Source organism: Pseudorca crassidens, chromosome 15, assembly GCF_039906515.1.
Source record: "Pseudorca crassidens isolate mPseCra1 chromosome 15, mPseCra1.hap1, whole genome shotgun sequence".
Lineage (NCBI taxonomy): Eukaryota > Metazoa > Chordata > Mammalia > Artiodactyla > Delphinidae > Pseudorca > Pseudorca crassidens.
This window is the reverse complement of record NC_090310.1, coordinates 1,223,479-1,247,656: the sequence shown is the minus strand read 5'-3', so window position 1 is coordinate 1,247,656 and position 24,178 is coordinate 1,223,479. Positions and strand designations below refer to the sequence as shown.

General features: G+C 60.3%; 2 protein-coding genes across 5 annotated transcripts in view; both read left to right on the top strand.

The window, feature by feature from the left end:
- The window catches only part of PSMG3 (proteasome assembly chaperone 3), a 476,610-nt gene that overhangs the window by 212,553 nt on the left and 239,879 nt on the right, over positions 1-24,178 (top strand). The gene's annotated exons all lie outside the window — the stretch shown is intronic.
- The window catches only part of MAD1L1 (mitotic arrest deficient 1 like 1), a 316,541-nt gene that overhangs the window by 229,204 nt on the left and 63,159 nt on the right, over positions 1-24,178 (top strand). For all 4 annotated transcript variants that reach the window (XM_067705326.1, XM_067705328.1, XM_067705327.1 and 1 more), the window contains one exon: positions 2,993-3,083. In XM_067705326.1, the coding sequence (XP_067561427.1) occupies positions 2,993-3,083 (91 nt within the window). The remainder of the gene's footprint in view (positions 1-2,992; positions 3,084-24,178) is intronic.

The window sequence follows — 24,178 nt, the reverse complement described above, 5'->3', positions numbered from 1 at the left end:
CGGCACGTGGGATCCTCCCGGACCGGGGCACAAACCCGTGTCCCCTGCCTCGGCAGGCGGACTCTCAACCACTGCGCCACCAGGGAAGCCCTGAAGCTCTTTTGTTAGTGCACGAATGTTTCAGATTGTTCTGTTCTCTTGGTCAGTGGACCTCTTTATCATTATTCTGTTGGTGTCTTCATGGTGAAAGTGCCTTTTTGGTGGTGGCGTATAATTAATTGGGTGCTGCTTTTTCATACGTTTTGATGGTCTCTCCACCTTTTAATTGGGGTGTTTAGACCATTTACGTTTAGTGTGATTATTGTACGGTTAGGTTTGATCTTGTCATCTTATTTTCTTTGCTGCTTGTCCTGTCTCTTCATTCCCATTTGCCTGTTTTTCTGGCTTCTTTTGAATTGCTTGGGTGTTTTGGGGGGTTTTTTTGGTTTTTTTTTTTTTTGTGGTACGCGGGCCTCTCACTGTTGTGGCCCCTCCCGTTGCGGAGCACAGGCTCCGGACGCGCAGGCCCAGCGGCCATGGCTCACGGGCCCAGCCGCTCCGCGGCATGTGGGATCTTCCCGGACCGGAGCACAAACCTGCGTTCCCTGCATTGGCAGGCGGACTCTCAACCACTGTGCCACCAGGGAAGCCCCACTTGGGTGTTTTTTATACCATTTTATTTCCTTTTTTGGCTTTTTGGTTGTAACTCTTTGTTTTTTTTTATTTTAGGGGGTGCTCTGAGGTTTTTAATACACATCTTTCACTTATCACCGTCTCCCTTCGGGTGATACTATACCTTTTCACATATATAATATAATCTCACAGCTGTGTGTGTCTGTTTATGCAGCCTTCGTGCTGTTGCTGTCATAAAGCTTACGTAATGTTTATGTCTGGAAACCCCAATATGTTTTTTATTAGTTTTGTTTAAACAGTCAACCTCTCTTAAAAATAGTAATTTAAATATTTCTAAAGGATGTAAATAATATGAAAAGCCATACTTCTGCCCACGTAGCTAAGATTTCCGTTGCTCCTCACGCCTTTGTGTGGCTTCTCCTTCCCTTCTGCCTGAGGATCTCCCTTGACGTTTCCTGTAGAGCAGGCCTGCTGGTGATAAATCCTTTGGTTTTGTATGTCTGAGAACATCTTGATTTCGCTTTTGTTCTCAGTGGGAATAGAATTCTCGCTTGACATTTTTTCATTTCTTCTAGTATTTTAAGGACTTTTCTCCTTCTCGCTTGCAGTGTCTCTGCTGAGGAAGCTGCTTTGCTCCTCTGTGGGTAACACTTCCGTTCTGCGGCTGCCTGTGGGATTTCTTTATCACTGGTTTGGAGCAGCCAGATCGTTTGTGCCCTGGGGCTGTTTTCTTCATGTTTCTTGTGCCCGGGTTTGTGCAGCTTCTTGGGTCTGTGTCTTTATAATTTCGTCACATTTGGAACCTTCTTGCAGTATTTTTCTGTCCCATCCCCACCACCACCACCACCACCACTGCCACCGCAGGGACTCTAGTTACACGTAAATTCACCTTCTGGAGTTGCCCCACCGCTCAGCAGTGCTCCTTCCAGTTTTAAAGATCGATCTTCCTCTCTGCCTGCTACTGTGGCTATTGTGTGGCTGTGCCTCCAGGTGCACTAAACTTCTGTCCTGCAGAGTCTGGTCCATCACTAATATCATCCGGGACTTTTCATCTCAGGCGTTGCGGCTTCCACCTCTAGGAATTCAGCTTGGTCTTGTTTATCTCTTCCATACGTGTCCTTAACTGCTGAACAGTGGGCTATTATTCCTTTGTTCCAGTAGCTTTTAACAACTGTTTCAGTGTCCTTAGGTGCTGATTTCACGTCTGTGCGGTTACCCTGCACGGGCGGCGTCTGTGCGGTTACCCTGCACGGGCGGCGTCTGTGCGGTTACCCTGCACGGGCGGCGTCTGTGCGGTTACCCTGCACGGGCGGCGTCTGTGCGGTTACCCTGCACGGGTAGTGCCTGTGCGGTTACTCTGCACAGGTAATGTCTATGTGGTTACTCTGCACAGGTAGGTTATTCTCTTCATTGTGGATCAATTTTCCTGCTTAACGCCCAGTAATCTTTGATTGGATGGCAGGCATTGTGAGTTTTAGGTTGCTGGGTTCTGAACGTTTCTGTGCTTGTATAAATCTTGCTGAGCGTTTTTCAGGGATGCACTTAGGTTTCTCGGGAAGAGTTTGGTCCTCTCAGATCTCGCCATTGTGATTTGCTGGGCCAGCCTGGAGCAGGTACCTCCCATTCCCGAGCCAAGACCTTCCTGAATTACCCATGAAGCGTGAGTTTTCCATTCTGGCTGGTGGAAAAGGCTCTGTTCCTTACCCTGTGTCAGTGCTGGGCACTGCTTCCTTGGCATTTTTTAATTTTAAGTCATATTAACATGGTTGCTATAAAAAAAATCAATTTAAAAAGGAAGACAAAAATCGGCGCCTTCTTACGATGAGCTGCAACCTACCTGCATGGCTGCTTCGGCCACTGGCCTTGCTTGGCCTCTGGGCCTTCGGGGTAAGAGCCTCCTTCTGCACCTCGTCCGGGTGGTCCCACAGCCTCCAGCCACCAGCTGTGTCCACAGTGCACGTAGGAGAGCTTCCCTGTCTTTTCGTCGTGCTTGGAGACTCTCTACATGTCGTTCTCTTGACTCTCGCGACCCCTCCGGTGCGCGGTCACACTTGTGGGGGTGGACTGGTGGGCACAGGACACGTGCAGGCCCACCGTGCCACCCGTTAGTTCTCCTCCCTGCTCCCTTCCGGTCGTGGTCAGCGAGGGCCCCACCTCTGCCCGCGGCAGAAGCTTCTGCACCGGAAGAGACGCCTTGGCTGCGCTGCCCCGTCCTGGGCTTGTGTTTTACAGTTTTTCCTTAACGTCATCTCTTCATGTCACATTTCTAGAAATATGTACTTGGCAACGAGCCTTTTAACCATCTTGTAACCTTTCCCCTTTTCCTCCCCAGAGGGCGGGCTGCAGTGGGGTTCCTGTCACGAGTCTGCTCTCCTTGCAGGTTGAAGGTTGAGGAGCTGGAGGGAGAGCGGAGCCGTCTGGAGGAAGAGAAGAAGGTGCTGGAGACACAGCTGGAGCGGCTCACCCTGCAGGTGAGCTCGTCCGGGGCTTGCCCTGCCCTCCTGTTTTCTCCTGGGTTTGGCCCGAGGTTCCTGCACCCCGGCCATGCCACTTTCTAGCTGACCAGACCAGCCTAAACCGGGAGCCTGTCCCCCACCCAGGCCCCTGGCTGGCCGAGAACACCCGTCCCGAGCCACCAGAAGGGCCAGCCTGCCCCGGGTGGTGCTGCCCCCAGCCGCCCGCCCCGTCCGCTTTCTTGGTCTCCGTCTCGTTTTTCCCGACCGCTGGCCGCAGCGAGCCCACAGCCTGACCTGTGCGTCGCCCGTGGCGGGTGTGACGGGCGTGCCCCCTGGGAGGAGACGCCGGCAGAGGTGCTGGGCGGTTTGGGGTTTGTATCCCAGCCAGTCCGCATCTGCCTGCAGCTGGGAAGTGGGGTTTGCTACTTGCACTGTGTTGCTTTTGCTTTGTTTTTCGTTTACCCTCCTGTCTGCGTTGTTCACGGCAGGAAGCCTGCAGTTACTGATCACCCAGAGCTTGGACAGGCCAGTGATTGTGCGCTTGGCATCTATTAGAGGCAAATCAGATCTCCTTTTTATTCCCGATTCCTGGAGATGGGAAAAGTGACAACCCTGATAAAACGAGGCTGTGAGCCGCAGCTGGGCCGTACTCCGCTCCAGGACCTGTCACCTTGTACCATTTTAAATGGGCCGCAGTCCTGCTGGGAGAGCTGGGCTGCTGGCGGATGAACCCCCGGCCGCCCGTCAGTGGTGCCGTGTCAGGGCAGGATGGGGAGTGTCTTTCTGGGTCCTTAGTTGAGCTCAGCCTGGGGTCACGGCTGATGGCTTCCCAGGCCTCTGACTGGGGCTCAGTGAGTGCTGCCGAAATCCATGTTTCCTTTTTCCTGCTCCAGGGCTTCAAGGCCTGTCACGAGGAGCCTCAGTGGCCCTTGGTGATGGTGTTGAGGGTCAGACCAGGTGAGAGGTGCAGTGAGCACCGTCAGTGGATGTGGGGCGACGGGGCCGGTGTTGGGGGCTCCCAGCTCAAGCCTTCCTATGTGGGAGGTTCGGGCGGGTGGTGCCCGGCCCAGTCCGCACTCCGCGGGTGGGGTCAGCGACGTCGGCCGTGTCCAGACTCCTGGGCCCCGCATGGACCTCACGCAGTGTCAGGGCCTGGCTGTGCATCCTGGAGCCGCTCACGGCCAAGGCGGCAGGTGGCATCCGTGTCAGCTTGGGGAGGGCACGGGTCAGTATCTGCGCCCTGGTGTGGCCTGGCTCTCGGCATGCAGGTTTCTGTCCCACGTCACAGCCCCTTCTCCGTGTGGCCAGTTCCAGCCTGAGCTCCAGCAGGAGCCTCTGTCCCACGTCACAGCCCCTTCTCCGTGTGGCCAGTTCCAGCCTGAGCTCCAGCAGGCTCTCGGGAGCACCCCCGCCCCGGCACAGGGCTCGCTTCAGAAAGGTCCTTGTGATGGTGGGGGCCAAGTCCTGTCTCCTGACTCACCATCTCAGTCACAGGGGCCACAGGCCTCTGCTCCGTGGGCCCTGGGTTTTCTCCTTAGGCCTCCTGTATCTGTGCCCACCCACACTCCTGGGGGACGTCCTGCTGCCCCCTTTTCACTGACGAGGAAGCTTCGCTCAGAGAGGTTCAGCACTTTAGTCACGGGCACCGAGCCCCAAGGAGCAGGGCTGGCCTTTGAACCCAGGGCCGTTGTCTCCTGAGCCGCTCCCCCGCCCCCCGTCGCCCCCGGCCTTCACACACTCCTGACCCCTCACCCCACCTCCCTGCCCTGCTCCTTGGGCTGCACCTCTGGTGGCCCGGCCACCATTCCCAGGTGAGCAGCCTCAGCTCCGGGACCACCGGTCTCCTCCCCCACCCCGGCCCCCCCCACCGCCCTGCCTGCTGCCCCTGGCCTGGGTCCGTCGTATGATGCTCTGGGGCGAGGAGAGGCGTACGCCCCCAAGGCTGAGCGGACGGGTCACCCCCGTCGCAGCGACAGTTCTTGTCTGACCGTGCCGCCAGAGAGACAGAGTTTGCCCCAACGCCGTCCAGCCCGGGCGGAGCGTCCATGGGCAGGCCCTGCCCAGGAGGCAGGGAAACGGGCGGATTCGGCCCTGGAAGGAGGATGCCCACCTGCACCCTGACCCCTCAGGGCAGACAGAGGGAAACCACTGGGCGTCCTGGTCCTGGTGGAGTGGACCGGGAAGACCTCATGTCTGGCTCAGGGAGCCCCGCCAGGTGGCGCTGAGATGGGCCCGAAGGGGACCTGGGCTCGTGGAAACCGCGGAGACGTAGGTGGTGCCCTGGGGGCACCGGCATCCGAGTCTGTAGACCTCGCCTGGAATCCTGCCCCTCAGCTGGGTGGTCTCGGGCATGTCGTGCTTTGCCACCCGAGTCCCCAGCACATCCTTTATAAAATCGGGGATGATGCGCCCACGTGGGGGTTACCAGGAGGTCACAGGCCACGTCTGACCACACCATCGTGAGGCCAAGACCTCGTCCCCTTCACCTCGGTCCCCGGGCCGTGGAGGCAGCAGGAGAGGGCAGCACACCCCTCCAGGTGGCCTGGCTTCCCCCAGGCCCCACTTCATCTGTGCGACCGCAGAACCGCGGCTTCATGGCCTGGGCAGAGTGGGAGGACACGGACCGAGGGGCCCAATTAGCGTGTAGCTCCCCCGGCTGTGTGTTTATCCGCGGTGCTGCCGGTGTAATCCGTATGCAGGTCTCCTCTCCTGTCTCCCCCTGGAGGAGTCTTCAAGTTGGGCTGCTCAAGGAAGATTGATTGAAACCCACTGCAGTTTGACTTAATTGGGAACATGTGCTTGGAGAGGGGGCGCGACTAGTTAGAACTTTCTGTAATTAGTTCACAGCTGGTTGGTGAGGCAACCGCGCCGGTTACCGCTCAGAGCTGAGTGCACGCCTGCCGGCCTGTGCCCACTCAGTGCCTGGCGGGCCGGGAGGGGAGGTTCCTGGGCCCTCCGCCTGTGGTGCGTGGCCTGTCTGGGTCTTTCTGGGGGCCCTTGGCTACTCCCACCTCATCTATCCTAAGGTAGCCAGCCGTCAGGGAGACGAGGCCCCCGTGTAGAGATGGGGAAACTGAGGCCACAGCTGGCCGTTTAGTAGAGGCAGAGTGCCCTTCGGTAAAGACTGAACTTGGGCAAACCAGCTGGGACTCTGGGCCCGAAGCAGACTCAGGGAACACACTCCCTGTGCCCCCCGGGCCTTCCCCAGTGGTCCTGGTGGGCATAGGGCACTGCCCGGGCGCGCCCACCCCTCCCGCCCTCGGTCATCCCTCTTCTTAGTGGTTGGGCACTGGGCCTGGTGTTGGTTCTGTCCCTCCCCAGCCGTGGCCCTGGTCTCAGTCTGCTCGCCTGGACGTGGAGCTGACCCCACCCCCCTGCAGGCTGTCATGGGGAACGCGGTGACGTGCCTGGCACAGAAGCACCGCCGCTGCCGCTGTCGCCGCTCTTACCTTGATGATGCCACACGGTTGCCCATGTTTAGCTTCTCGTGGGCCACGTTTGGGGCTGTCAAAGCAATGAGCCGCCTGGCGCTCCCGGGGTGCAGTCCTGAGGGCTAGACGCGTGGCAGCTCTGGGCCTGGCAGACGCTCGTGCCTCCGGCAGTAGCCCCTCTGGTGAGGAGCGAGCTTCGCGTGGAGGGGGGTGAGGTTGGTCCCCCTGGCTCGCCCTGGGTCCCGGGTGGTGGAGCCGGCATGCAAACTCAGCCCTACCGGTTCCCCCATCATGTTACGAACAAACCGTCAAACGTACGGCAAAGTTTGAAGAGTTTTACAGTAAACACCCATGCGTCCCCCCAGGTCCTGCTGCACACTCTCCTGTGGCTGCTGTGTGACGCAGTACCTCTCTACCCCCTTCCACCCACCAGTACTTTCTCTTTTCTTAATGCATTTTAAAGAAAATTGCAAACATCTGTACCTCTAAATGCTTCAGCACGCACGTAATTAAGCAGAATTCATCTCTGGGCTTTGCGCCCCCGTCCCAATGTCCCTCGGAGACCGTGGGAGGAGCCCCTGCACCGGAGCCTCCCCTCCCAGTTCCCGCCCTGCCTGCTTCCGTCCCGCGGGTGGGGCTGCCCCAGCGCCAGCCTGTGGCTCTGCTCAGCCCAGAGACATTTCAGATGAGTGTCTCTTTTTGGAAATGGAGTGGGGTAGAAAATAGCCGGGTTCCCTGTGATCAGGAAGCTCGCGGTGCCCATGGAGCCTGCCCTGCTCCCGTCCCTGCGTCACCAGGCAGGAGCGCTGTCTAATCACAGAGTCTACGAGCCTCCGCGTCCTTCCCTTTTCCGGAATGTGGGGGGCGGCAGGGAGCGGCCTTCACGGCTCTTGACACCTCGTTGCCCTCGCCCCCGGGCCCCTGGCCCACTCGCCGCACCGCAGACCCCCTGAGCCCCGCTGGCTCCCCCACCTGCAGGTTCGCCCTGCCCAGCCCGCACCCGGGGGGCAAACTAGTCAGTCCTTGGACCTCAGTTCCCTCCCCCACCCCACCTGTTCTCACCTGCCCTCACCTGCCAGGGAGCCCTGAGCCCAGAGCAGGCCCAGCCTCTGCTCCTCGGGACCCCTCTCGCCCTTGGGTCCTCTTGCTGCTAACCAGGGCCTTGAGCATGTCCTGCCCCCGGCGATTTCCTGGTGGCCTACTGCCCATGCTTCTGGAACGTTCTCTGGGCGTTGCTTCCTGGAGGGGACAGAACACTGCGGGCCATGGTGCTGGGGATGCCCGGCGAGGGCTGAGTCCCAGAGATTGTTCCTGGTTCCAGTGAGGAAGGCTCATCCCCTGGGACGATGTCGCCCTGAGCACCTGCGTCCTCGGCGCCGGCTGAGCGGCCAGAGGGCAGGGGTGTGGGCTGGACGGCGCCGGCGGCGGCCACAGCGCGGGCAGCACTGATGTTGCCACACGCACCACTCCCTCCCGCTGGCTGTAACTTGGTCACGGCTCCTTGCTGACTGCACGCGTGGGGCACCACTGACCCTGACCCTGCCTACGTTCTCACCTAACAGCCACGGGCCCTGAGGCAGGGATGCCATTCCCACTGAGCAGATGAAGCCCGGGTCACAGGAGCCGCTGGTCTGCCACACGGCGGGAGGTGACACGGTCACGTCCCCCAGCTCCAAAGACCCCGGCCCCTGCCCCAAGTTGCGCTCCAGCTCCCCAGCGGAGGTCCAGGCCTCCCTGCCCAGCAGCCCCCATTCTGCCCTGAAAGCCTGGGTGGTCTGTGTGAGGACCACAGGGCCGGCAGCCTCCACCCCGCAACCCCGCCCGCCATGGTGGCGGGACCAGAGCTTCCTAGAGTCAAGACCAGGCTGCCCTCCAGCCGGCTTCCCTCCCCAGGCTCCACGACCTGCTCTGTCTGCCCCTGGGCCCTGCCCGTCTGCGGGACCCAGCTGTGGCGTCACCCCTCCTCTGGGCTGTGAGCTGAGTGCAGTGACCTCGCCTGGCTCCCAGCCGGTGTTCTTGGGGGCACAAGGACGCCAGGGCACATGTGGGCGACTGCAGGGCAGAGCACCCAGGAGGTAGGCTCCAGAGGACACACGTCCCGATGTGACTTCCTGCTTCACAGACACTGGGCCCTGGGCGGATGCTTCACCTCCCCCCCACCGAGTCCCAGCTCCTTCGCGGGGAGCCCGAGGATGGGATGCCTGCCCAGGGTGGCGAGCGTCAGGCCAGTCGCGCACAGAAGGCGTCTTGTCTGGCTCCTCTCACACGGTAACTTCTTCGCACTGGTGGGTTTATTTCCCCTAATACGTATTTGTACTGCCCGCCCTCCTGTGAAGTCAAGAGTCTGTTTTCAAACTGTTTCTGCAGCCTGCTTTTGGGTCTTTGAGCATTTGGGAGACTTTTCCCACTGATATGCAGGCGCTGTTTGTTTTTAACATGGCGTGTGGCGCATCACCGTGCGCGTGTGCCATGACGTATTAAACCCTGACAGTTAACGGGAACATGCTCATGAGCAAGGCCGCGGCGAGTGCCCTACACATGGAGTCTCCAGTGTGTGCGAGTCTGTGTGTAGGAGAAGCTTCCAGAAGGGAGAGCGGGGTCAGTGGGTACCTGCATTTATTTCGGCAGCACTGCCAGACAGTCGTCTGAGGGCCAATGGGAACCGTGTGGGACGTGTCGTAGCACTACCTGTGAGGGTGCCGGTTTCCCTACAACCGTCAGACTTCTAGATTTTTCTTGTCTGGTAGCTGAAATGGGGTAGTTCAGTGTAGTTTTAACCTTCAGTCTCCTTATCATAGATGAGTGAGGATTTTTAAATCTGTTTATATGTGTTAATGTCCTGGTCCATTTTTCAAATGGATTGTTGGTTCTTGTTGGTTTTTTGGAGCTCTTTGTATATTAAGGAGTGGAGTTCATTTTAAGTTGTGAATATGTTTTCCCAATTTACCATTTGTCTTTTGACTTTGTGCTGTTTTTTTACCAAGCAGAAGTGTTTGGCTTTTAAATTTATTTTATACAGATGCATATATTGCCTTTTCCTTTTTAGCTTCTGGGTTTTTGTTCATGTCTTTACCTTTCTCGTGTCAGGGTATAAAAGAATTCTCTCATGGTTTCTTCTGATTTTCTGGTGGTTTCATTTTTTACACTTAGATCTGATTGATTTGGAATTTTGTTTTGATTCTTTACAAGGTGGGAAGTGTGATACCTACCTGTTTTTTGGAAGAGGCTCTTCCTGGGACGCCTGGACCACTTATTGAAAGCCTGTCTTTTCTCGCTGGTGTGAGGTCTGCCCCCTCGTGCGCTAGATGCCCACGTGTCAGGTCGCAGCCAGGTCTCCGTGATCTCCTGCCCCTGTGACTCTTCTTTATCAGGGTTTTCCTGGCAGCTCTTGCTTATTTTTATATGAACTTTGGAATCAGCACATCCAGCTCCCCCACCAGCCAGCCTAGAGCTTGCCGGCTCTTGTGAGGAGCGGAGATGAAGGTCGGGCTCGGCCGCCTCCTGGACACACCCTCCCACAAGGACGTCGCTGTGTCTTTCTGTCTGTTGGGGTCCATGTCCCCCGCGGGAACAGCTCACAGATGTGTTCACCCTGCACGTTTCTTGTCGAATCTGCTTCTCAGTGTCTTGTCTCCTTTGTTTCACCATCAGTGGGTCTTTCCTTGAGTGTCACGCACGCAGATGGGGGGCCGCCTCTGAGGGTCGTAACCTCCTTACAGTGCCACGTACGCCCTGCGTCCGGCTGCACTGGGCCTGGGGTCCAGGGGTCCCAGGGCCTCGCTGCCCCGGCCCACCTTCCTCAACGTTGTATGTAAGATAAGACACGTAATGGAGGAAAAGGCCCAGCCCTCCAGCCCCCCGAGGCGGTGCCAGGCTGCTCCTGTCCGTTGGAGCCGAGGCCTGAGAAAGCCAGCACACTGCTGTGCGTCTGTGTGGAGAAATGTCCACAGGCGCGGATGGCTGTTGATTTTTTCATGCAACGAATGACGTGTCCTGAATATTAAGCCCCTTCTCGTCCCGTGGGCCTCGGGGATGCCAACTTCCTGACTCCTTGCTGGGTGCCACGGGGCCCGGGGGTGTCATCGGGCCTCAGAACCCAGACTGCAGGCCCGACCCCGAATTTGCAGACAGGTCCCACTGAGCCGCTGAATTGGGCTCTTTTCACCCTGGGACCTCCGCCGTCTTGTCCGGCCCTGCTCCACCACTGGCCATACTCAACACACAAAAGGCTCGCGGCACAGCCAGCGGAGCCACCGCCGGCCTCGGGCCGCTGTCGCGCGCGGTCACTTCAGCCTCGGCGCTCTCGGACTTGGCCGTGATACCGCTCTTCACCCCCGTGTGGTCCTTGCAAAGTGTCTAGATGGGAAAGATATGGACCCAGCTCTTTAAAAAGCCGGAAATTAGGCCTGCTGAGAAAGGACGTGTAACGGTCGTCTTCAGGCAAGTCGAGTGTTCTTACCGCTGATCATGGGGCATCGCAGCTGCAGTGAGGAGGGTGGCAGGGGCTGGGGCGCACCCGCTTCTGCCCGAGGGTCCCCTCGCCCTCCCTGGGCAGTGCCCTCGCACAGAGGCAGGAGGTCCTTGCAGACGGAGGACAGTGCAGCCCCCAGAGCTCCACTCAGCCGTGTACAGCTGGGCAGCCCAGCATTGGGACAGCCCTGCCCGGAAACACCCAGAGCCCCGCAGGGCAGTGCCAGGAGCAGACTGTCCTCCTGACTCTGGGCCCAGCGCTTCTCCTGCTACACCCAGCTGTTCTCACAGGGTCCGTTCCATTCAAGGAGTTTCCGTGCACAGGACTGGGATGGGAGACACAGAACCTGCTCGAGCTCTGGGTTCTGTCTCTTCGGGATTGTCCCCAAAGTTGCAGGACACGGGCCCTGCCCCACACGCCAGGTGTCGGCCCGTGGAGCGTTCGGCTTCACGTGCCCCTTTAACAGCCCGTCACCCACTTCTGGAGAGCCAGCACCCCGGATTTGCGTCCCAAACTGCTCCTGTCCCCTCGACACCGGATGGGGATCTAAAGTCCGCCATTGGGTCCCCTCTAGCCCACGTCCTCCTGCCATGAGGGAGCTCACTCTCCTGTTCCTGCTGGCTTTGCCCCAACACCTCAGAGGGGCTGTGTCACCGGTCCCTGTGTAGACGCGCTAGGTATCAGCCTGGGGGTGGGCCATCACCTGGCCCCTCTCCTGGGGTTCATCTGCACTCACTGTGTCAGCTCCCTGACCTTCTTCCGTGATCACATCTATTTGGACAAGATCCCACTGTTCCACAAAGAATTCCTGGCAGGTGATACCATGATGTCTGCAAGAAACAGATCCCAGACGTTCTGGCCGTCGGGCCTGAGCTTCCTGGCAGCCCTAACGGGAAGGGAAGTCTGGCCAATTAGCCTCTTGTAGCAGGAGGTTTTGTGGAGGGGGTTTGTGGACAGACGCTAGACCCTGAAGGCACTGTGTCAGACGGGACCGCACAGTGTGCCTCCACAGGTACCGTAACTGAGTTGTGCAAGCGGCTTTGTTCACCACGTGATCCAGCAATTCTGCTTCTGGGCATGTGCCCCGAGGATGTTTGCACGCCTGTGTCCCAGCAGCCAAAAAGTGTCCATCGATGGGTGAGTGGAGAAACAAAACGTGGTCCATCCACACAATGGAATATCACTCAGCCCTAAAAAGGAAGGAAACTGACACCTGCTACCACATGGGTGGACCTGGACACAGAAGGACAGATACTGTGTGATTCCACTTCTGTGAGGTCCGCCCTGGAGGAGCCAGGGTCACAGGGATGGAAAGTAGGGGGTGGGGGCCAGGGCTGGGGGAGGGGGAGGGCCAGTTAGTGTGTAATGGGGACAGAGCCTCAGTTTGGGAAGATGGAAAGTTCTGTGGACAGACGGTGGTGACGGCTCCACAACAGTGGGAAAGTACTTACTGCTGAGCAAGACGTTTAAAAATGATTAAGATGGCAAGTTTTATTTTACCACAATTCAAAAAACCATTTTTTTTAAGGCTTTGTTTAACATCTTCTGATATAACTCAGAGGCCTGGCGGGAGAAACACAGAGCCCGCGTCCATGGCAAGGGCGCAGGCGCCGGGGCTGCTTGGCCCTCTGTCTGCCCTCACCGGCCAGGTGCACGCCCTTCACCAGCTGGTCCTGCAGCTGCCGGCCCGACCCACGAGGCCCCCCACTGCCAGCTCCTACGGCTCAGGGTGGGTTTAGGGTGCCCGCTATCGTTTGCCGTCTGTAGTGGGGAGATCGTGACGGAGCTTCTGCTCACCCGCGCATCTGAGCAGGGGCACGGGTCACTCAGTCGGTAGGCTCAGAGGACATTGCTCTGGAATGGCGGGGGTGGGGCAGGGCCAGAGCAGCGGCCTCCAGACTGGCCAGACGAACGACGAAGGCGTGTTCCTCCTCCTTCCCCTCCTCTTCCTCCCAAGAGGTCCCGGGTGCCCGGGCAGCGGTGGGTGCTGTCGGGGCCTTGCTCACAGCCCTGATGTGACGGCAGCGTAGGGAGAGGCTCAGCCTGTGGCCAGAAGCGGTGGGGGGCCCTGCTGGCCGGGGAGCAGCTTGGCCAGCTGAACCAGGCCCCCTCCCCGGCCACACGGTCAGTGGCTGCACCTCCCCACTCAGCCATATCTGCTGCCCCCCCAGCCCAGAGTCTTGCCAAAGCCACCACCGGAGCACCCCACCTTGCTGGGCCTGCAGGGTGGCCCCATGGCGGCAGCAGGGGGCGGGCAGTGGGGCGGGAGGCCCTGGGAGGGACGGGGCCCCCAGAGCTGGTCTCCGGCCTGAATGGCCGCCGTCGCGCCTTCCTGGCGATGAGAATTGTCTTCATTCCTTCTCTGCGGGCTGTTTACAAGCGTCTCTCACAGTCAGTCCCCTGCTGAAGGACGCGGGGTGGGACTCGGCAGGCGATGACTGTCCTGTAGTTGGGCTCTGCTAACGGTTCCCTGTCTGCTGATTAGAGCCCGAGGTCGGGAGCGTTTGCGGACGAGTGTGGGCAGCCCGCTGGCACAGGAGGAGGAGGCACGTGTGGCCTCACCTGGCCTGGGACAGGGTGGCAGATGGGCCGCTGGACCCTCCGGGGGGTCCTGCTCGCTCTCCTCGCTTTTCCCGCCGTGCCCCCCACCTGCGCAGTGAGACTGGTGGAGCCCTCAGCTCTTGACAGACGTCCCGGGAACTCGCCAAGCCCCGCGCCCTGGAGTTGATGGGCCGGGGTCTGGCTCAGGTTGGCAGGACAGAGGGTCTCCGGGTCCCTGTGTCTGCCCGGCAGGTGGGACCTTGTTGCATCCATGCAGAAGTGGCCTGGCGGTCTCTGCCGTTCCCTCCCAGGTAGGGGGCACCGACCAGCCACTGGACAGCGCCATCTTCCGTCCACCTGTCCCTCTGCCACCCTGGGGGAGGCAAACAAGGGGGCTCCTTGGGACGTGCGGGGCAGGCTGTCCTGCGCCACCGCCCCTGTGCTCCCGGCCCGTGCGCTGCGGCCTCGGGCGGGGTGTTGTCCCCGCTCCTCCTTCCTGAGGGGATCAGGTTTGCACTGGTGGTTTCCTGTGGCCATCTTCTGATGTCTCCAGAGGCCTGGGTCCTCGGACACGTGGCGTTCTGGGCTGCCTCTGGAGGGTGTGAGAGGTACCCATCAAGATATAGCCCAGATTTTACTCCATGGTCATCGTGGGTGACAGTCGCACACCCAGCAAAGTTGCATGCAGCTTACAGCTGTCTTCACATCCGCTGACCGTTTGATCTTTCCAGACTTGGGAAGGTGAGCAGTAGTGTCCCCATGTTATAGGTGAGCAAATTGAGTCTCAGAGAGAGGGAACGGCTTGGTCAAGTCTCAGAACTAGTACAGGGTTATCCGTGTTGTGGGCAACGGAATGCCAGCCCCAAGGACCACACGCTGGGCCACCTCCTGGGGGCATCTTCCTGGCACCTCAAGGGGAGACGGAGGGGGAGCCAGGCTAGGCTCTGGGGTCAGGGCTGAGGAAGGGCTGGGCCTCCGTGGCCCGCCCCGCCCCACCCCACCATCCCGGGATGGTGGCATTTTTCCTTTTTCCAGGTTCCGTGAGGTCTGGCCCAAGCCACCTGGCTCATGCGGGAGCAGAGGTGGATGTGCAGCCCCACTTGGGGACGTGACGTCGCGCGGCTCCACTCACCTCTCAGGGTATTTCTCTGTCACTGCGGCGGCACTGGCTGCCGGATGTCAGCTGCCCTCCGGTGCAGTCTGGGAGCGTTGAGGTTTACCCCAGAGTGACCCCAGCCTCAGCTCAGCTAGACCCGTCCCACCCCTCCTGGTGGTGGGGAGCACCGTGGGCAGCCTGCCCCAGCTGCCGAAGGCCCCGGTGCTCTCCCTGCCTATCCCCCCCGCCCCCATCTTTGGAAACATCACACTCCAGCAGAGCTCCCGGCCAGGACCTAAGAGTCCAGGACGGGCCCCGAGATTCCTCACTGGGGTGGATTCCCTCCAGGCGTTCCGCCGAGGGGGCTGCTGGCCGCAGGGGGACAAGCAGTGGGCCTGGCTGGGTGAGAGCCTCCCCAGGCCCCACTGTTCCTGGGCAGGGGACATGCAGCGGCCACAGGACACAGCCTGCCAAGCTCACTTGTGTGTCCAGGCCCCATGTGGCGCCTCACAGCTGATGGTAGATAAACTCGCCCTGCCATGCTGGGGAGACAGTCGACCGGAGGGTAGTGTGAGAAGGGTCTTCCACGTGTGCTGGCCTGGCAGGCATGGCTCCCCACAGCGCCGCCCTTCCTGGAGCTGCCTGGAGAGCCCCAGCGCACACTGCCTGTTTGGGAACTGGCAAGGCCCGGCAGGGCCCCCTCCCCAAGCCCAGCCCGTCGGCGGCCGCAGTGGCCGGTCCCCCGGGGCTGGGCAGCATGAGCATAGTCAGGGACCTTCGCAGCCCTTCCTAGACCCTGACAGCCCACGCGTGTTCGTTTGTGAGGGCCCTCGGCCACAGGAGTGCCAGGTGCCCAGCTCCTGAATGAGGCCTCTGCGGTGGGGGACGAGGGGACACGAAGGGCGCAGGGGGTGCAGGGCGTCGGCCCACGTGGCCACCGGCCCACGGCAGGAGGCTCGCGGAGAGCCTGTGGTGAGGGGGCAGTCCCCAGGGCAAGCCCCCATCACCCCTCCCTTGTGGCCCTCCTGCCTCCAGCCCGGGGCCCCTCCCCTCCTCACCCCTCCCGTGACTGGTCCAGGGTGGCCGCAGGGGCCTCGGTTTCTCGGTCTTGGTGCCGGGGGTCTTGGGGGGGATCTGGCCTGCACTGTCACGTGGTGCCCCCGCCGATCCACAGGCTCTCCGCCCGCGGTGAGCACACCATCGGGCTGGGCCGGGCCTGTGCCCCCAGCTTCAGAGCCGGGGAGCGTCCCTTGAGCCAGCGAGCACCGAGCGACCCCGGCCCGTGGGGCGCCCGAGGGACCTGCCCGAGGTCGCGGAGCCCTGGGCCTCGCGGAGGCGGGTGTGCGGGCTGGGGTGAGGCGGGGCTGGCGAGGTCTGTGCCCGCCCCCCCGATCCGTGAGGTCCGGTCGGCCCTGCCACTCCGGCCCAGCGGGACACCCGCAGCTCCCCCGCTTTTCTCCCTGAGCTGTCTTCCTCCAGCCAGGAGAGCTGTTGATTTCGTTTTGAGGCCGGGGGATTTATAAACACGCGTGAGGCTCGGTGGCGGTCTAACCGGGCTTTTTAACTCTCTGTGGGCCTCTGTCTCCTGCTAGCAACGTCTCTTACTATTCGTGGCAGGTCCGCCCTCCTGGCAGCCCTTCCCTGGCCCGGGGCAGCCACAGTCCATCCACAGGGCACACAGGCTCCCGGGGTGGGGGTGGGGGGGGGTCTGTCCTCCATCCGGGTCTCCCAGGTGCTAGGCTTGGAAGGTCCTTACAGATCAAGTTCACTGCCCTCACGCTTCAGCAGATGGAAACTGAGGCCCAGGAAGATAGGAGGCCCGGGCCGCCAGCAGGTTAGGGGCAGGACTTGAACACAGACAGGAGCGAGGCAGATGCCAGGGGACTCAGCCGTGGCCTGGACTCAGGGGGACATGGCTGTTCGTCTGAGCACAGAATCTGAGCCCGAGAAGGAGCCCCACTGGTCCGTGAGCGGAGGGCGGCGGGCTGGCTGCAGCCCCAGGGAGAAGCATTGCCGCACGCCCTGCCGTGCCCTGGGCGTGCGGGTCGCGAGGCCCAGCGCCTCGTGCGGGCTCCCCGAGGACCCGGCTCGGCTGGAGCGGGCGCAGGGGGAGCTGGACCGCGGGGGTCGTTCCTCCGCAGTCACGGACCGGGACGTCTCTCCACCCCCTCGGCCAGTGGGATGTTTTTGTTTAGCCAGTAATTGCACCCACACGTCAAAGGAAGGTTCAAAACTTTTCCTTTTGAGATTCTCGTCAGTGTCTCAACAGTTTCCTCAGCTGCAAATCAAACAAGGCAACAAATTTTTAGCAGAAGATTAGAGCCATTTTTCCCCTTTCTTCCTCAAAACTGTCACGCAGCAGCAGATTTCAGCAAATTTGTTCGTGCTCTTCCGTCTGCCTCAGCGGCGCCAGCCCCCCGACACACCCTTCACGGTGCCACGAGCCCCCTGTGCCCATGGCCCTGCGTGCCCGGGATGACGGCCGGCACCCCTTCCCCGGACCCAGGGAGCGGGAAGCCCTGGCCAGCCGGCCCTGCGACTCCCCCGTTCTGGTCACCAGCTGGGCCTCTGGTTTCTCAACCGCAGGACACTGTGCAGTCATAACCGTCACCCACTCCTCCTGCAAACGTTTACTTGACGCGCAGCGGCTGCCGCCCTAACCTTTGGGGGAGACAGGTGACGGGACAGAGTTGAAAGCGTCACGAGCTGGTAGGCGCTGTGGACAAACGGAGCAGGGAGGGGGCGTGCTGGGGGCTCTGCGTTACTGCTGCCACGTCACCGCCACCTCCTCTCAGTGGGTCCTCACAGGGCTCCCCTCACTAGTCTGGGGGGCGGGACAAAGCCCTGTCCTCACGGAGCCCCTGCCTCCCTCCTCTCCAAGGAAGGAAGGAGGGAGGGAGGAGGGGAGGAAGGAGTGGCCGGGGAGGGCCTCCTTGCTCCGGGAGGGGTGGCGCAGAGAGCAGAGCCCCCAGTGGGCTGAACCTCGACCCCCTCTCACGCAGCCTGGCCACGTGGTCCTGTTGGCTCCTGACCCCTGGCAGCCTCATTGGGCCTGTGTGAGGGAGGATGGGGTCTGGGTAGCCTCCTTGTACCCCGAGGTGCCCGTGTCCAGTCCAGCCGGGCCATGGGGACTGGTCCACCCTGGCACCGGGGAACAGCATCTGGCCGCGTGCTCTGTACTGCTTCTCCATTCCAGGCCCATCAGACTCCCGGGGGAACCAGCCGGTCTCAGGCCCCCTCGTCTGACAAAAGGGCTCTTCAGCCTTGGCTTCCTGAGCACCGAGTGGAAGGTTCCAGGTGGCAGGGTCTGTGGCAAACCCCAGCCCCTCAGGGCTGTCGCAACCCACCCAGGAGGCGCCTCTGGAAGGCCGTGCTGGAAGTCCAGGCTGGCCGCAGGCGACACAGGCCTGAGTCAGCTGGGCTGGCCGGGCTCCAGCCAGGCCATTTTAGGGAGGGCAGCTGGTCAGAGCCAGGTGCCAAGACCTGCCCTGAGGACGGTGGTCTTGACAGTGAGTAGGGTCTTGGTGTGGAGTTCCAGGCCACAGCGGGGCCGCGCAGGAGCCCTTGCGCTGGAGGAGGTGTGAGAGCCGAAGCCAGGAAGCCGGGATCGACCAGGTCGTTCCGCCCAGACCTGCTGCCGCAGGAGCCGCGGGGGCGTGGAGACGCGCGGCGGGCAGCGCCCGTGCCGCAGCAGTGGGGCCGGCACCCCCTGCAGGCCCGAGGCCGGCCCGGCCCAGCACGTGCTTCCTGCGGAGCCAAGCGCCTCTCCGCCGCTGGAGGCTGGGGCGGCGTGTGGAGGGAAGCCTGGAGCCGCACCAGGCTCTCGGTAGCAGATGGAGCGTCCACACACGTCCTACTGTTTGTTTTCCCTGTTTTCTTTCATTTCTCTTTTTTCAAAACAGCTTTATTGAGATACAATTTACATATCACAGAACTCACCTTTTTGAAGCGTACAGTTCAGTGGTTTTTCATATTTTCACAGATAATGAGCAACCATCCTCGCACAATTTCAGAACATTTTTATCATCTCGAAAGGAAACGCTGTTCCCTTCCGCTGTCACCCCACTCTCCCCCGTCCCCACTGCAGCCTCAAGCAGCCACCAGTCTGCTTTCGGTTTCTATCGATTTCCTGGTTTTGGACGTTTCCCATGAATGGAGTCATATGTGTGGCCTTTTGAGACTGGCTTCTTTCCCTGAGCGCAGTGTGTTCAGGGATCATTTGTGTTGTAGTAGGTGTCAGGGCTTCCTTTTTATGGCTGACTAGTACTCCGTTGTGCGGATGGACCACACTGTGTCAGTGCACTCGTCAGCTCCTGGACACTTGAGCGGTTATCGTGACTGATGCTGCTTTGAACATGTGTGTGCAAGTCGCTGTGTGGACGTGTGTTTTTATTCTTCTGGGGGGTGTACCTGGGCGTAGAATCGCTGGTCACGTGGTAGCTCTGTCTTTAATTGTCTGCGGAGCTGTTTCCCGCAAGGGCCTCCCCGTCTTCCATTCCCAGCAGCGATAGGAGGACAGTTTCTCCCTGCCTCGCTGAGACTGACTTTGTCATTCTAGCCACCTCGATGGGTGCAGTGACGTCTCACTGTGACTTTTTTTTCCGTTCCGCTGCTTACTGATGGCGTGACGCTGAGTGTCCTTCTGTGTGCTTATTGGCCGTCTGTAAGTCTTCCTTGGAGAAAGCTTTATTCAGGTGCTTTGCCTGTCTTTGCGTAAGCTTGTTTTGGTTTTGTTGTTTTCTTCTGTTGTTGTTGCTGAGTTGTAAGAGTTTCGTATGTTCTGGATACAAGTCTCTTCCCAGATGAGTGACTTGCAGATGTTTTCTAACACTCTGTGGGTTGTTTTTTCACTTCCTTGGTGATGTGTGCTTTGAGGAAGTCTTTCATTCTGAGGACGTCCAATTTGTCTACTTTTTCTTTCGTTCCTTGTTTCTAGTGTCACGTTGAAGAATCCGAGACCAAATCCAGTGTCGTGAAGCATTACACCTGTATTTTCTTCCACGTGTTGTGTAGTGCTGGCTCTTATGTTTAGGGTGTTTTATCCATTTTGAGGTCGTTTTCGTGTCTGGTGTGAGGTTAGGGTCCAGGCTGGTGCTCTTGCATGCGGGTGCCCAGTGAGTTGTCCGCCCCTTTTCCTGGTGGGGGGCCTGGCACCCGCGTCGAGCATTGCATTGGCCAACCGTAGAGGCAGGGGCGCTTCCTGGACACTCGACCTGACCCTGTGCCGGCTCTGCTGTCTTGGCCGCCATCGCCTGGTCGTAAGTTTGAGGGTCAGAGTGTGAGTCCCAGGGGCCGTGGACACTCTCACTCCCTGGGCAGAATGGCGTTAGCAGACCCCGTGCAGCTGTCCTGTCTGTTGTGACCCGGACTTGAGGCTGAGTCACAAAGGCCTGGGCCCGGGGGCTGCCACCCCCTTGCTGGGACCCTGGGGCCCCCGGGTCGGGGGCTGGGGCTCCGTCTCGCTCCTCAGGAGACTCCTTCAGTTACCTGCTGCCTTGTTACAAACACCCCACAGCTTAGTGGCTTAAAGCAGCTGGCATCCTGTTTCTCGCGAGTGTCTGTCTGGTGGCTCTGCCAGTCTCTCCCGGGCTCTCGCACTGCTTCCAGCAGGTGGACCTGCTGGGCTGCCCCCCCGCCTCCCGGGCTGGAGGCCCCATGCCTCCCTCCCTGCGGCCTGCATCCCAGGGAGGCTCCACGGCATCTTCGCCTGCAGGCTCGGGCCTCACGCCCCACTTGGCCTGGAGCCAGGGCGAGCAGGGCCTTCGCCGGGGAATTCTGGGGGCGGTGGGCATGACGCGGCCCTCTGCCCTTCACGCTCACGGTGTCCCAGCGCAGGCAGAGGGAGCGTCTTCGTCCCGTCCCGGGGGTGGGGCTGTGGGTGTAGTAACCCTGAGGCAGGAGCAGAGGCCCCGGCTTCCGGCGCCAGACGCTCACTTCGGCACCTGCAGGTTTCGCAGGCTTGTCACTTCCCCCAGTTCATCAGAGCTGCGAGCATTTGCCCCTCTGGTCTGGTCTGGTCTGGTTTGGTTAAGCCCTGCTGGTTCTCCCTGTGATCCTTCAATCCTGTCACCCACTGCAGTGTTTTCTTTCCTTCATTCCCGTCAAGGGGAAGCCGGTGGTCAGACACCGTGCTCTGGGATGGGAGCGGTAGCTCCCCTTCCTGCCCGTGGGGTGTCAGGCGTTTCCACAGCAGCGTCCTGCCCCCGACCCTGATGTCCAGGTGCCGTCTTCCCCGATTCTCCCCACATCTGCTGGGCAGGATGACCCTGAGGCTCGACAGGTCCAACGCCTCGGCCAAGGGTCACTGGTGACCTTGGGGTCAGTCTCTGTGCCCAGCTCCCTGCCCGGGCCCTCCCGGGGCGTCAGCATGTGAGTCCTGAGCAGGCAGAGAGGTGGGCGTGAAGCCAGTGGTCAGCATGGCCAGACTGGGAGAGCCTGTGGCCTGGGGGGAAGGGGGACCCTTGAATATCTGAGGTAAAGGAGAGGGGTGCAGCCCGGTGGATTCAGCCTGCCAGCCCGCTTTTGCTTTGCACGATTAAAGGGTTGAAGACAAATGAGGAAGAGCAGCTCTAGGGACACTGGAGGGGGCTGTGCAGGGCGGGGCTGTGTGTCCACGGCGCCCAGAGCTCCTTCCTTCCTTCCCCCCTCCTTCCTTCCCCCCTTCTTCCTTCCCCCCTCCCTCCTTCCTTCCCCCCCTTCCTTCCCCCCTCCTTCCTTCCCCCTCCCTCCTTCCTTCTCCCCCTCCCTCCTTCTTCCTTCCCCCCTCCCTCCTTCTTCCTTCCCCCCTCCCTCCTTCCTTCCCCCCCTCCTTCCTTCCCCCCGTCCCTCCTTCCTTCCCCCCCGTCTCTCCTTCCTTCCCCATCAGCTGACCTGCTAGGACAGAGATGGTGTGACTAGCACCGCCTGACGCATGTGCTCTCCGGCCCTTTGCAGAGCACATCTGCCCTCGTCCTCTCCCTGTACCCCCCTGACCCCAGACCCACGGGGAACATGAGTTCCCGCTGCACCCGGCCCACCTCCCGTCTGCCGCGGGGCCCTCTGCCAGGGTGCGCAGGGCAGATGGATTCCATACGCCTGGCTGTGTCTCCCAGAGTGTTAGAATCGGATGAAATAACGATCCCTTCCAACCCTGACAGTCTGTGATTCACTCGGAGTTCCAGGATGTCTCTTTATCCTTCGAGGTTTTTACAAGGTTCTCAGAAGCCTGGGAGGCACCGGCTGCCAGCCCTCTGCCTTCCGCCAGGCTCTCTCCCCCTCTCCCGCCCTCTCTCTGCCTGCGGCAGGGAGGGGGTGTCTCCATGCTCCCCTCCCTCCCTTTTGGGGTCACTTTCGGGGGCTCTGAGCTGGCGGCTGGCCGAGGGCTGGCCAGTGGTGGCCACACAACTTGGCTCCCGCGCTGGGACTGTTCCGCTGAGTGAGTGTCCACCCCTGGCCTCCCTCCCCGGGGATTCGACGATCTGAGTGAAGGGTGCCATTTCTGCCGCCCCCCGGAAGAGGGAGCTGTGGGCAGAAGTCACAGCTGGGAGGGTGGGTTGTCCGGGAAGGAATCTCGGTGTCCGGGCAGGAGGGAGATGCCCACTCAGCTGGCCCAGCATCCCTTGTGAGAGGCGGGCGGGCCTGGGCCTGGGCCACTGCCCCTCAGCCCAGGACACTCCCGTGTCTCTGTCTCAGCACCGGGTGGGAGGGATGCCCAGGCCCCCCTCAGCCCTCGCCCTGGGAGGCCCAGGGAGTGACGGCCAAAGAGGCTTGGCCTCTACCTTGACCTCTGAAGCCTCCGACCTGCGCTACCCCTCCTGGCAGACGCCCGGGGCTGAGCCGTGGGGACGGCAGCTGGGCGGAGCAGAGGCGCTGCCTCCTGAGTTTACTCGTCGGTGGTCTGTTTGCTGACCGCCTGGGCCCTTCTCATCTGTTGGGGTGACTCTTGGTGGCAAAACCCGATGCCAGTGGGCTTTGCGGGGCGGGGGATTCACTGATGCTCGCGCCTGGAAAGCTGAGGCAGAGCTGACCTGTGCCTGGAAGCACCCATGAACTCACTTGGTGCACACTCTGGAAGCTTCATATCGAGTAACACGTGTACGTACGGGAAAGCACACACGTCAGGAGTGAGTGTCTCTCACCGACCGCGCTCGGTCACCAGCGTCCAGACCAGCACAGACCCGAGTCCCCTCCCAGCTCTGCCTTTGGCCCCGACCTCGTCCTGTGGTGTCAGCGGCCACCCCATGTCTGTCCGCCAGGTCCGGCTGGTCTGTTCCGCTCTGTGTGAGAGGGTTGCCCACGTCGTCCTGCGTGCAGACCCTCGCTCTCACTGACACACGGTCCTCCGTGGGGGACGCCCCCCCCCCCCGTGTGATTTGTCTGGCTTTTTCTTGTTTATTCGTGTGGGCTCTTTGTATGTGTTTCATGTATCTCCCACTCTGTTGGTTCCCTTTTTACTCTTTTGATAAATAGAAGTTCTTAATTTTTATAACTCCAGTTTATTTTTTCTTTCACTTGTTTAGCCCGTTTTGAACCTTGTTTAAGAAACTTCGTCTACTCCCGGGTCACAAAGACGTCCCTATATTCTCTCCTAAACCTTTGCGTGTAGCTTTGCTGTCACTCAGGAGTGATGTTTGTGTGGTGTGAGGTCAAGGTCAAGGTCGTGTGGGCATCCAGTTGACCCTGCAGCACGTACTGGGGAGACCGTCCTTTCCCCACTGGCCCTCAGCACCTGCCTCGGTCACTGCAGATTTGTAACGTGTGGTGATGCCTCTCCCACAAGGTCGCCACAGCCGCCCTGGGCCCTGGGTTTTGCGTGTGGATTTCAGGCCATTCAGCACCCACTTAATCAAACGCCTCCCCTGATGTCCGGCCCCCTTCACACTCTGCCGGGCTGACCTTGTTCCCCTGTGGCTGGCGGGCTCCTACCAGCCGGGAGGGGAAGAGGTGGGTTGTGTCCGCAGACAGTTGAGGGTCTCGTCAACTTGGAAGGGAGCGTAACCCTGACTCCTTAGGTGTGGGTGTGTCCAAAGGGGACAACCGCACTTCAGCCAGGGGTCAGGGTCACCTTGGTAGCGGGGAGCGTCCACACGGTGTGATGAGAAGGTACTTAACCTCTGGGGTCTTCCTCCCCTAATCTTGACCCCAGGTAACAGTGAGGAAAGTGTCGGCCACATCCTGACAGCAGGGCATCTTCAGGACGCCCGAGCGGCATCCTCCACACTCTGAAGGTCACCCAAAACAAAGCCCAGAAAACTGCCAGCCCAGAGGAGCCGTGGAAATCGGACAGCTAAAAGTCCTGTGGGGTCCCGCAGGACGGATCTGGCAACAGAAAAGGGCATTTGGAGGAAACTAAGGAGTTGAGAAGGAAGTAGGGAGTTCAGTTAGGATGGTGTCAGTGTTCGCTTGCGAACTGTAACAGGTGCACGGCTGATGTCACGTGTCAGTAACGGGACCGTGTGGGGCACGTGGGGACTCTGCTTCAGCGTCAGCTTTAGTAAGTTGGGTTTTTTTGTTTGTTTGTTTTTAAATCTTAAAAAACGGGTCCCACTCTTAAAGACCATGAGACAGGAGGGTCGCCGAGAGGCTGGCGAGA